The 13,790-nt window shown below is 47.8% G+C and overlaps 1 protein-coding gene across 1 annotated transcript in view; it reads left to right on the top strand.

Annotated features, from left to right (window-relative positions):
- Window positions 1-13,790, top strand: part of LOC147672105 (schlafen family member 11-like) — a 118,512-nt gene that overhangs the window by 37,500 nt on the left and 67,222 nt on the right. Inside the window, exon 3 of the mRNA XM_086948031.1 lies at window positions 13,018-13,762. Coding sequence (XP_086804157.1) covers window positions 13,018-13,762 — 745 coding nt within the window. The remainder of the gene's footprint in view (window positions 1-13,017; window positions 13,763-13,790) is intronic.

Genomic DNA, 13,790 nt, shown 5'->3' with positions numbered 1-13,790 from the left:
GTATTCATTAATGGCGACTCGCAATTAGCGAGTCGCAATTAAGGAATTCTAAGGAATCGCTATTTTTATAGTGATTGCTTGATGCATTCCATTTTGCTATTCCTTATTAGCGATTCCTTATTTTTCGCTAATAAGGAATCGCAAAATGGATGCTTGATGCATCTGGCCCATTGTCTCCGCCGCAGCCCCAGGCCTACACGACCGCGCAGACCAGGGCTGGAGCCGGTACGTCAGACTCTCGTCGAAATACTGAGAGAGGGGGAGGGCCTAACCAGGTACGCAACTTTTCCTCTGTGATTCTCGGTGCCAGTGGTTATTCCTGACGTTTCAGTTGCTGGCGCTGTGGATCGCCACAGGGCACCACAGATAATTGAATTCTCTAAGTGCGCTGCATCTTGCTGCATGGCTGGGCCACGCCCCCTAAACTCAGGGTATATTTGATGCCATAGTACAAAGGTCCTGCGATGACTCCATACGCATAGACCGAGTCCATAGGGCGACCCTGGGAGGAGGTCTAGGTTCCGAGGGTCCTCAGGACATCTTGCTATGTCACCACTTTTATGAGCACAAAAAGAGAATCTGATGGGCATGCGAGAAAAGGTTGTAAAATTTCATACAATGAAGTCAAACTTCACATATTTTAAGACCTCTCTACCATCGTGTTACAGAAGAGGAAGGATTTCAAGCTTTTTTTTTTTAAAACCTTTATTTTAGCATTCAGTAGAAATACAAGCAAGGGCCTACAACCGCGGGGGCCGGCCGCTAGACAAATTAAATCGTTGATATCACAATATGACACAGCTCATCAGCGACAACCCAAAGGTCCGGCAGCGATTCAGAATAAAACTTGTATTGGAATGCATAACTGGATTGCAGGATAAGACCGAGGTTTCATTTTATATTATATAAGAGAGGATCAGGTGCCATACAGACGAACAGGAGAATGCGGCGGGCAGGGTAAAAAACAGGATATACATGTAATGTCCACTATAATGGAGATTTGGCGCCAGAGCATATAGGTCGGTACAAAAGAGCACACAATATACTTTCCCATTCTGCGCCAATACTCGAGGCCTGCCCGCCCATAAATCAGGATGTCATAAAAGCAAAAGCACGAAATACAAGCATACGGTAAGAATCCGAATGATTCGTAGCTATACTGACCCTACGAGAAAAGAGAGAAAAAGGGGAAAAGGCCATAGAAAATAAAAAAGCCAAAATAAACCCCCCCCCCTGCACCCCTGCAAATGGCTACAGCCTAACCCCACTAGCAGCGTGCCTGTCGCCCCTAATAACTAAAACCCCAAAGGTAGGAAAAAAGAGAACGGAGGGGGGTATATCCATGTGGGCTCCCAGCCCCTTTAGACCCCCCGCCTGAAACAGCCACCCCCTATCATCAACGGACAAACTTATGACAGCAATGTAGAGAAGTTAGAGGGTACCGTGAGACACCGCCCAGCCTCTTAGAGCAAACAGTTGCAGGTCCAACACTTGTAAAAGCCATACCAACCCATCCCGATCCAGCCGATCTTAACCTTGGCCCTTCCGAACAAAAACATGAACCCCCTCCAGCGAGACCCAAAGGCACACAAAGAGGCAATAAAGGAGAAAAGAGTCAGCAGAAATCAGCCCATGGCTACCAGCAGGCAGTGAGTCCTCAGGAACTGTAGATGCAGACGAACTCTCCCGCAGAGATGAACAGTCCCAGTGTGTCTTGAACAGAAGTCGTAGCGTCACCAGGAAGGGAGAAGATGACCACAAATTAGATGGAAAGTCACAAACAAAAGTCTCCGGGAGGGGAACGCCTGACGATATCTCCAAAGCCGGTAGTGGTGGAAGGTTCAGCAATATCATGACGTCCTCGGGAACACCGTCCACCAGGGCACCATCCGACGGTTCCAGTACTAGTTTCCTCACGGGGTTCTCTCACGGAGTCAAAATGGCCGCGTTTGGAATGGCTGCAGAATCCCGTTTCAACAATAGGGCCGGGCCCGGTTCCACCAGGAGCATTTCAGGTAGGCGAGTGTCCAATTTGCTCAACAAAGTATCCACATGTGAGCGGAATGCCCAAAGTTCTGCCAGTATTAACCTCAGCGATGGCATATTCTCGTGCTCGATATCAATCTCTATCACCTCCCCGGGAGATTCCGGCATCCTCGGGAAGGGACAGACAGGATCTCGAACGTGCAGGTGCGAAGGGTGACCAGTCTTTGTTCGCAACCACGGTCAACCCAGTTAAGGCCGCAGGCCGGTAACCCCGAACCACCGAGCCCCGGAGGGAGCAAACCGGGTCCGCTGGACGGTGGCTCCCATCCACAGCCAGCAGCACGCAGACTCACTCCTCCATCGATACTGAGCAATGACAACGATCGCCACCAAATCCGGGCTGAAACAAAGCCTCCACTCCGGTCGACCGGGCCCAGCCCGAGTCTCCTGGCCGATGTTGTTGCACTACAGCCCGGCTGCGAAAGTACTCCAGGCCCCGGCTTCACCGCTGGAGCAGGCCGCAAACTTAAACTCGATGTAACTCCGTCAAACAAGCCGATAAAAGTTTCCGGATTTCACCATCAGAGTGCAGGACAGTTCATGCACACAGAGGCTAGGCATTAAATCAGGATAACATGCAGGATATCGCGGCGGGTTACGAAGGTCGACGGAGCCGGGAGCCTAAGCAGCCATCTTGCTTGCTGACGTAGCTCCTCCTCCAAAGCTGACCTGCTTAATTAAGAAAGGATTCTGATAGTGGGGGCACCCATTTCATATTATTTTGAATGGAAAAAAAGGGTTTGAGTAAATGAGTCCTTCTTGGAAGCCTGTACCCTACTAGAGTTGTCTGCACTGCATGAGATGGTGTGGGAGGACTGCCAGTTGCCTTGCTCTAACTGAAGAGTACCAAATGGAAGCAGATTCTGCGCATCGCTCCTTGTTATTTCCAAAGAGAGATATTATGTTATGTATGTTTGTAAAATGCAATGGATGTGGGCGCAAAGGACTTCTGCGGAGCAGAGGTGTCTGTATGGGTGGTGTAAGGAGATACAACTGTTCAGGCAGGTAGGGTCTGAGTAGTGTAGTACCTCAAATGTGTGTGTGAGGAGTTAGAGTTGAGCACATTTGTGTACCGGGAGCCAGTAGAGTTTCACTGAGATGTGGTGTGATGTGAGGCGGTAGAGGATGAGTCTGGCTGACAATGTCTGGATGGTTTGTAGACTTATAGTGAGTTGTTTGGTGATCCTGGCGTAGAAGGTGTTCCCATACTCATAATTGCTGGTGACTTGGGAGTGAGTGAAAGTTTTTCTAGTGTTGCTTTGGAGGCTTTTGCAGATCATCCTCAGCATCTTCAGGGTGTGGAATCAGGATGCAATGATGTGCGTTTATGTCCAGTCCTGGCATGGGGTCTTGGTATGAATCCGAGTTCAGCCAGCCGCTAGTTGGAGGCCCATGGTAAGATGTTCTTACCAAAGATCACTACAAGCCAGTCCCAAAAACTATGGAAGAAGAGGATATATATGAATAGTCAAATTCTGGCACTTGAAAAGGATAGGGTTAATTGCTTATTGCGAAAACGTAACAACTGATTCTGTGCCTTGCAAACTGTAGACTAGACGGGTGCAGATGCCATATAGTAGAAGTGAGAGGCAAAGATGATGTTATGTGCACATCAGAGCGGCGTCTCTGCTATGGCAGAGGAGTGTCTCCCCCACCCCACCTGCTTGGTACAATGTTCTTAATTCAGATCAAAATATTTTTTTGTCCTGTAGCCGAATCGTGGAGGGTGGGGCCACAGCACTGCAGCAGGGGAGAAGGAGTGGTGGGCCCTGATTGCAGTGCGCATGGCAGTTTGGCCAGCCAAACTGTCATGCGCACTGACATCTCTCCAACCCAGCTGTGCTGCTGGGTGGAGAGATCAGCAGGTACAGACTCCCAGCTCCCGAGGGAGTGCTAAATCAGTGTGCTCCGCCCAATCCCTACGCTGCTCTCATGGTAAGAGCAGCATCGGGATTTGCTGAAGGGGAAGCTGGGAGCTTCAGCCTGTGCCAGCGGGGAAGCCCAGGGAGCAGCACAACGAGCAGAAGACCAGCAGGTACGTTTTCTTTTTTCAAATTCATTCAGCCCCCTCGCCTTGCCCTGCGCTACTCCCTACTCTTTACGTGCTGCCTCACCACATTTCCCTTACACTAGCCGCTACTGGTCCAGATCCAAATCTGAGAAAGTGAATTTGTTTTCATGACTTCTGTAGCAATTTATACAAGAAGGAACCTACTGACGTGGCCCAATGAAGGGAGCACCTTGAGAGTGCTAATCTCACTGAGATCTCCACAGAAGACTTCTTGTGAATATCTCAAAATTCTTTTAGTAAAAGAAGAAATCTTATCAGCAATAATCAATTTACCCCATTCCAAAGCCCAGGGTCTAAATGACAACTCAGCTCTGGTCTACAAGAGGTTCAGTTCTCATTTGCTCCTTCTTTTGGTGGATCTCTATCACAAGACTATTGCTGAGAAAAAAGGTGATGCCCTTGATGAGAGTATTATTGATTCTTAAACCAGGTAACCCTCCAACCACTGTGCCTCTTCTAGGCTGATTGCTCTACAAAATGTTGATGCAAAAATACTGACAGAAATAGTAGTAACTATATTACTGAGAATATTCAATGGAAGTGGTGAATCAGCCAGCCTCTAATTTGGGGACACAGACTAGAGAAAAAACAAAACATAGATGTACCAGGGAGGAAGGAATATGGTCCTGATCACCATAGGTAGATTGGGACTTCATGGATGATGCCCTTCATGAAATTAGCCTGGAAGAAAGTGTCCTGGATGGATCGTGGAGGTGTAGTGTACCCCAGAAGTGAAGATTCAAGTTAATGGTAGGCTCTTGCGGTGGCTGCACATCAGGTGGACCAGATGAGGATGTCTCCTCTCGATGCTTTTAATTGCTCTCACCCAAGAACCTCTGGCATGAAAGATTGGGGCTAATGTGCTTATCTAAGACATGTGTGTGAGAAGTTGGCCTGATATGTAGTGTTTCCAATTCTGGAACCACTGGGTATCAGTCCAAACAAACCCCAAAGATGTCAGGTTGTAAGTCAACCTTGTAGACAAGCTATCCTAGTGGTAGCATGGACTAAGCAGCCTTAAAGGCTTAACTTAAGAGGTCGTGTTAAGCGAGCTTGTTTTACCACATACAATCCTGTAATCAAATGAAAGGACACCACACAAGTATATATTGTAAAAATATATGTATTTATTTCTAAATTACTCCCCAGTACTCTTTATGAGGAAAGGGGCACAAGCATTAAATCAAAAGCACTGTTACACATATAAAGTTGCACGTTTATGGATGAGGGCGGGTGGCCACTCAGACCATATATTAAAAAAGTGGTATAAGTAACACTTATCGAACAATGGTTAGGCCTAGGGCCTAGAGATTCGCTGGGAGCAGTCAGGACAAGCAATGAAGAAGTCGGGAGTAGCCCACAGGAGACGGGTGCAGCACGGAAAGTGCGGCGCGCACCAATGCACTGTCAATGGTGCGTAAAAGTCAATTAAAGTGAATTAAAAGATACTTCCGCTGAACCTAGGAACACAAAACTTTAGACACAGACCCTAGAGGTGTGTACCAGTGTATAGACACCGGCGTTGCAAAGTTACCTCACCCACAGGCCGTGGGTGCACAGGGTCGAAGTGGCGTCGGGTTCTGTCACGCAGGTTCTTGGTGCTTGAAGCTGTTGCAGCTGCAGGCGCTGTGAAGCAGAAGTGTCCGGTGCGATCCCAGGGTGGATCGAAGTAGAAAAGTACCTGAAAGCAGAGGGGACAGAGTCTGGGTCACTCAGCAGTGACCAGGGTGGAACCAGGACGGAACCAGGCAATGTCGGGCGCAATCAGGCGGTTGTCGATAGGCTTCTCTCCGCTGTCACGTGGGCTCTGGGGCATCTGCGACGTCCAGGAGCAGGTCACGATCTGTCCCACGTAGGCTCTCGCCGTCAGCACCGTCGGCTTCAAGATTGCAGCAAACAGCACTTGGCAAAAGCAATCCAAGCGGAACCGGGAGATTGCTTATCACTCGAACCAGGAGGGTCAGAGTGGGTGCTCCTTTTCACAGGAGCTGGTGCAGATCTGGAGCAACCAGAAAAGCAAGTCGTATTTCAAAGTTCGTCGGCACAGGGGCCACAAGCCAGCTGGCAAGTGACCGGGCCAACGCGTCGAGCGCACACAAGCAGAAGGGCCCCACGCAGCACTCGTCGAGTGTGGAGGGGTGAGCTTTGGTGCAAGTGGAGCTCGGGGCTGGGGCTTCTCAAACCCCGGTGTACAGCTTCGAGGGTCACTCGTGGGCCGCACGGTCAGCGTCTCGTGGCCTTTTCAAGATGGCGTGCCCCACGCTTCCGGTCGCCTCCACGGGTCTCAGCTCTGCAGGGACTGTGGATCGGGCAGGTAGAAGGCAGGCAAGCTTGATCTCGTCGATCTCTGTCGCTCGAGTTCCGGCGGGAACTGCAACAAAGCAAGGGTCGAGGGCTGGATGGTGCCTGTTTGCACAGGGTGGTCACTCCTTGACCACAAGGGAGATTCTTCAGTCTTCTCACGTCGTGTAGAAAGTCGAAGGGTCCAGATTTCGTTTCTTATGTTTCTTCAGGATGATCTGAGGTCCGTTGGGACTGCTCCCCCTCTTATTCGAATCTCGGGGGTTGGACATCCTGCTAGGTCCCCTCCTATGGGTGGGACCCAGGAAGGGGGTGGTTACACCCCTCTCCTTTGATCCTGGCCGCGCTGGGACAGGGGCTGGGAGGCCCCAGAACCGGTTTGGCCGGATCCTGCAAGGGGCAGCCTTGTGCTCCCCAGGCAGTGTCTGGTTTCTTTGAAACCTCCCTACTCCAATCCACTATCTCCTGTCTGGGGTGGTTTGACACCGCCCTGTGACACGAAACTCTTTGTCCAGGCCTCCTCTGCCGGGTTTCGGTCAGCAGCAGGAGGTCAGACCCGTGTCTGTGGCAGGGGCATCCATTTTGTGGATCTGAGGCTCATTTTAAATCAACCGCGTTTCAGTAAAGTAACATGTCTTCTCCCTCTAGAGGGGTGGAATGCTACCCCCGTCGCCAGGACTGGCGAGGGGGTAGTATTCCAAATCGTATGACACCTTACACGACATGTTTTGATAAAGCCAAACCAAAGTTGACATATAACCGCGAGGATTATAATGCACTTATTAGTATATGGTTTGGCATTATCCCGGAACAGCTAAGGGAATTGGTCCCGACAGCTGCAGACAGGCTCAGCTCATGCTAGAGCACCATCTCACATTAAACCACGCACTCTGCCTCCAGGATTGTTAAGGCCTGCCATAGGAGTGGCTCACAGGTTTATATGTGTCCAGATATAGGTTTAGATATAGGTATACTATATCTAAGCAAGGGGTGATTACACCCACTTGCCCCAGCTGAGTGATCAGCCAGTTGTGTCAATTTAGATAGCCAGCCAGGGGTGGCAAAAGATATGCTGCAGCCCCTGGTAGGCCTTGGATGCACCTATGCCCTGGGCACCTATAGTGCTCTGTACAGGGGCTGATAAGGTGACCCAAGCCAATCTAGTTATGCACCTAGGGTATATGGAATCCATTTTACAGAGAGAGCAGATAGCCTGGGGCCCTGATTAGCAGGGAACCAGGCCAACTAAGTCGAAAACCAGCTAAACACAAGGCAAAAAATCTGGGGTAACCATAGTCAGGTAGCCACCTTCCTACAATGTGTCAAGAGGAAGTTGAATGAAAACTTACTTAGTATTTTTATATTTTTAACAGATCCCATCAATTTCTTGCCCCCACTTTTCACATAACTCACAGAATACAACATGGTGTCAGAGTTTAAAATTAACCAGAGCAAGTCTTGAGGGCCTAAACGTATTATTTTGGCTTTAAAATAACAAATCTCATTAGGATGGGCTAAACACAATTGAATATTTGAGGATAGACCTAAGAAAGACCATAGCGGTATCCATGGTAGCAAACTTGCAAAATCTCTAGAGAATTGTACTAACAGAATTGAATAGGTGGAATAACAACACACACTACTGGTGGCATTGTATACCTATCTTCAAGTTGTTGCTATTACTTCGAATTCTATACTTATTTCAAACAATGGCACTGTTAATGAAGAAAGAGTTCACAGATGAGATACAGCTTCATTGCATCTGCCAAGCAAAAAAGGTAGAATCATACAACGTCAGTGCTCCACTGGGGTCAAACAGGCGGGGCTGTGGGTACACAATTTCCTCAACTATTACTATGCTACACACCTCTGATACCTAGTAGACTAGACCAAAAGTGAAGCTGATAAAGGCTGGTTCATGGCAGACCACACATTAAGTAGTGGATTACATCTATGCAACCCAAATCCCAATGTGGTTTGAACTTATGAATTCCCAATTAAAGGGTGCAACTATGAGAGTGTGTGATAACCAAGCTCCACACACCATCTTGGGAGTGGGCAGAATAGTGAAGTCTGGGTTAACCGGTGGCCACACATTGCAGGAAGTTGTCATCAGGCAGGAAGAGACCTGATAGCCGATCGGCTTGTAACCGCTGTTCTCCCCCCCCCCCCCACCCCCCCCCCGAGGGCATATATGAGCATAAATATGGCACCCAGACCTCAGATTACATCTGGACTGAAAAGAGGACTGAAAAATAACTGTGCTGCCGTTCCCTGGACCTGGCAAGAGAGGCTGCACCTGCTGCTACTTGGACTAGCAAAGAGTGCAGACTATGCCTGTGTAGCCTGTCTGGTGGAAAAGTCGCTCCCAAGCATGAGGCAGAGGAGAACTCGAAGAACCAGTTGTATCACTTCCTGTTTCAGCTCCAGGTCCATAAAAGCTGAAGAAGCCTGTTATGCCAAGTCAGTAGCCTCAATCTCCTGACCACCGCTGACCGCCGGCAGGCAGCCTGGTAAACCAAGTCTCAGTGTTCAAAAGTTCACCCGGGTCTGCTGGACCTGGGAGAGTACTCTGAGTGCAGTTTGGTCGCCCAAGACAGACACTAGTCTTCACCAAAGGAAACTGCTCGTTTCACTGTGACCGGAGACTAGTAGCCCAGTGGCAACTGGACTTTTCCTATACCCACGAGGACTTGAAGGGACATTAATCCCCATGGGCAAAGTTGATCCACCAGGACCATGGACCGAGGAGTAGCCTCAGGAAGGTCCTGCGTTGACTGCATAGCATCCTTAGCTTCTTTAGCATCCTGTATCTCTTGCATACCTCTACATTGAAGTTTATGGCAGTTCTCCCATAAAGCTTGAAAGAAGACTTGCGTCTTTGGTGACAAGGTAACTGCCCTTCAAATCCTTACTGGCACCTTTGACTGCATTCTTGCCAGAGTTAGCCCCAAGCGGACAAGAGTAGTCGAGCACAACTTTGTAAAGGTTTTACAAAATGTTCGCTAACCGCAGCATTTGCCAATGCTTGTTGATGATTTGAGTGAAAAGCTGTGATGAATATTTTACCTAAAAAGCTATAAACCCTCCAGTGGATTTTGTTCATTTTAGTTTTTTGTGTTGTATGACTTTCTTATTTCATTGTTTTGGTACTTCTAATTGCTGTACACTTGTTCCTTTGTTCAAGCCTTACTACTCGAAAACCCACATCTACCCAGGGCTGAGCTGAAGGTTGTACAAACGAGCCTGACTGGACCCAAGATGGTATTGTGAGTCTATTACACAGAGAGGTATCACAGTCACACCATATAATACACTACTTTCCTCACTGTAGATCACTGAAAAGGCTAATGTACGACCATATCACAGTGGTGATGCAGCATCTGTATTGGTTGTTGTTGGAAAGAGCATAGGTCAAAGCTGTGTGTGTTGCAAAAACAGCTATTAACCCCTTAGTTTGTTAACTCCATGCTCACTTATTGTGTGTCCGCTCAAACCCTTCATTGAGCAAATGCCTTGCTGCGTAAAATACCCAATTTTGCAAAATGTTTTGCCATCCATATTTTGCTGATGGATATCTCTACATTGGGTATTACTAACAACTTCAAGCCAGTTAAAAGTTCGTAGAATCCTGTGAAGACCGTTATGTTCATGCTGCACTTGAGTGCTCACATGCCTTAGCTAGAGAACACCACATTTGGTCACAAAGGGTTTTATCAATATACATTAACCGAACTGAATGACTTTTGTTGTTTTACCAGTTTGAAGTACCAAGAGACAGGTTTGTGTTGTATTTTAGACTCTTAGACGACCTTGCAGCCCTACAATTGACCCAGCTGGTCACAGCCCCTACCCATGAAAAGGGCAATCTCCTTGACCCAATATTCAGCAACTGCACTGAATTAACGGTGGGCCAACCCATCCGACTTCCATGGTCAGACCACTTTCTAGTTCCGTTCACCTGGATCACCGGTAAATCCCCCTTACCCACCCCTCAACCCATAACCAAGCGAAACTGGAAAAAACTCTCCATCGAGCCATGGACGACTAATCTAGAAAGCTCATGCCCACCACCCTGCCCAGATCCCTCCCAAGCTAATAAAAACTACGTAAACTGGATCCGAGACTCACTGGATACAATTCTCCCATTACGGAAATCTGTACCCAAGAGGTCGCACAGAACCGCCCCCTGGTTCTCAGATACCTTGAAAGACCTAAAACGCCTCTGCAGGAAAAAAGAGAGAGCTTGGCGACTTGATTTTCTCCCTGACAAAAAATCCCAATACAAAAAAGCAATCAAGGCCTACAGAAATGGGGTCAGGGCAGCCCAAGCCACGTACTTTGCAGACAAAATTATGGCAGCTGACTCAAAACCAAAGGAAATTTTCCAGCTAGTACAAAAATGCATCAAAGCAAATACCGCCCCCCCTCTGACAAAAACGCTAGAACAGTGTAATGAGCTAGCAGACTTTTTTCATAATAAAGTCTCCAAGATATACTCCTCCTTCCCGACAGCACCAAACGATTCAAGGACTCCAAATTTTATTCTCCCGAGCTCCCCCCCTCTCCCAGACCACCCTACTCTGGAACGCTTCCCCCCACTAGATCTAGACACCCTCAACCAGCTGGCTCGCCAAGTGAAATCAGGCTCCCCCTGCGATCCTGCCCCACCGGAGATATTGCTCCAGGCAAGTCAAACCATCCTTCCTGTGGTGCTGGAGCTACTTAACTCCTCCATCACATCGTGCATTGTACCCACGAGTTGGAAGAAAGCCATGGTTCGAGCCTTATTAAAAAAACCCACTCTCAACCCAGAAGACCACTCCAGTTACCGGCCAATCTCACTACTCCCCTGGACTAGTAAGGTGCTGGAGAGGCACATAAATACCGAACTAGTGCAATTCCTGGAGACTAACTCGCTTCTGGACCCAACCCAGACATGATTCAGGCCCAAGCACGGCACTGAAACCGCCCTGCTTGCGATCACCGAAGAGTCACGAAAAATACTAGATCAGGGAGGATCAGTGGCAGTGATCCTCCTTGATCTAAGTGCCGCCTTTGACACGGTCAGCTATACCACCTTGCTGAACCGCCTATGCAACATCGGTATCACTGGCGATGCTCTAAGGTGGTTTGAGTCATTCCTGAACAACAGATCATTCCAGATCTTTGATGGGGACACAGTATCAGCCAGTAAATCCCTGAACTGTGGGGTACCTCAGGGCTCCTCATTGAGCCCTGTACTGTTTAATGTATATATGAGGCCTCTAGCTGGGATTGTCGAACCATACGGTATAAAAATTGTATCGTATGCGGACGACACCCAGCTAGTGGTTTCATTGGCTCAAGAGGGTGCCAGACACACCTCAGAGGGCCTGTTGAAATGCCTGGAGGATGTCAAGGAGTGGATGACAGACTCCTCCTTAAAGCTCAACGGAGACAAAACTGAGCTCATGCTCCTGGGCCCAGCATCACCAGCGTCCTTCTCCTCCCTATGGCCTCCATGCCTAGGCACCCCCCCCCCCACTCCCAAGGAAAGCGTAAAGAGCCTGGGAGTCTGGCTCGACAAAAGTCTCTCTTTCTCCACCCAGGCCACCAAACTATCCGCCACATGTTTTGGCCTACTCAGGACGTTAAGAAAAGTCCTCCCGCTTCTACCTATGGAAGCCAAACAAGTGGCAGTACAGGGCCTGATCCAGTCCCGGCTAGACTCGAACAATGCCCTGTATGTTGGAGCCCCCGAGTTCACCCTTCGTAAGCTCCAGGTGGTGCAGAACTGCGCAGCCCGCACCCTGCTACAAATTCCACGGACTCAGTCAGCAAAACCTGCACTGAACCACCTACACTGGCTTCCAGTCCGACAGAGAGTGGCATTCAAGGCGCTATGTATTGCCCACCGGGCATTCTGGAAGTCTGGTCCAGCTATCGTCTCACAGCTAGTCAGCCAATACCATCCACAGAGAAACCTTCGATCCACGGAGGCCTTCCTGGCCACGGTGCCCAGAGTGAAAAGAGCTAGGTCCGGAGGAAGGATGTTCTCCCTAAACGCCTCTAGGATGTGGAACTCACTTCCCTTTCATCTCCGATCTAATCCAAATCTACTCTCCTTCCGCAAACAATTGAAAACATACTTGTTTGCCAAATCCATCTAATCATAGCCCTCTGTCACTCCCAGTTCTGTCCTCTGAGTTCTGTCTCCACATTCCAGCGCTTGGACGCCCAGTGGGCAGCAACCGCGCTATACAAATATAATACAATACAATACAATACAATTTTGCGTTATAGGTCTCAAATTCCTTCTTTTTGTGACCTGTGAGTACTTTGCAGAGGTAATCATTTTTCATGGTTCAAATTTTGTACAGCAATGGTGAACAGAATCTTAATATTGCTTTGATGTCCGTAGAAGAACACTTTGTCTGAAGAAATAATGATGTCTTCAGTTTTAGCTTCATGTTGTATATTTTTTGTTTATTATCATTTCTCCAACTGCTGTTGTAATTGATTGTGGAAAACAATTTACTTCTATAATGTTGCTTGCTCAGTCTTTGGACTGGACAGGTTTATATGTCCTAATAGTTGCTGATTCCTTTCCTCTGTAGGTGGCACAAATGAAATAATTAAATGTCCAGCCAACCTTTATGAAGAGATTTCAAAGGAGCATCCCACAATAAGTAAACTAATGGATGAAATTCCCGGGTCTCGAGGAGTCCTCATGTTTTCCAGAAGCTGGGCTGTCGATATTGGAATACCGGAGAACAAGCATGTTGTGTGTGATGCTCTCTTGATAACTTCAGATGCTTATCCAACCTTCTACACCATCTATCATGATCATAATCATTTATTTAATATTATGAAGAAATATTCAAGATTTGTGGCTTATAGACTTAAACAAAAGATAGTAAATGTTGGAGGTTACACTGGAAAGGTCTGTGTAATTCCAAAACTTTTTAATCTTTATGGAGTGAGCAACTTTCCAAATGTTGATGGTATAGATCAAGATGTAGGTAGGGGTGATACTCTGAAAGTGGAGTATCCTGACTCCTATAGGATAACTCGAACTGTAAATGATCTGCGGAAGGCCCTTGTGATAGTCTTGCTTAATTTCAGATCCCTTCTAAGTGACCAGCTTGGCTGCGAAGTTTTCAATTTACTCACCATCAAACAGTATAAAATCCTTTCCAAGAATGTCCGAAAGTCTAGGGAGCTGTTTATCCATGGATTGCCAGGAACTGGAAAGACGGTGATGGCCATGAAGATAATCGAGAGAATGAAGAATGTTTATAACTGCGGCTCAGAACAAATCCTATATGTCTGTGAAAACCAGCCTCTTCGAAAATACATAAAGTAAGAATTTCGTTATCTGATATCTAGG

This window comes from Lissotriton vulgaris, unplaced genomic scaffold (genome assembly GCF_964263255.1).
Source record: "Lissotriton vulgaris unplaced genomic scaffold, aLisVul1.2 SCAFFOLD_3884, whole genome shotgun sequence".
Lineage (NCBI taxonomy): Eukaryota > Metazoa > Chordata > Amphibia > Caudata > Salamandridae > Lissotriton > Lissotriton vulgaris.
Note: the sequence above shows the minus strand (reverse complement) of the source record. Positions and strands in the feature narration are given on the sequence as shown.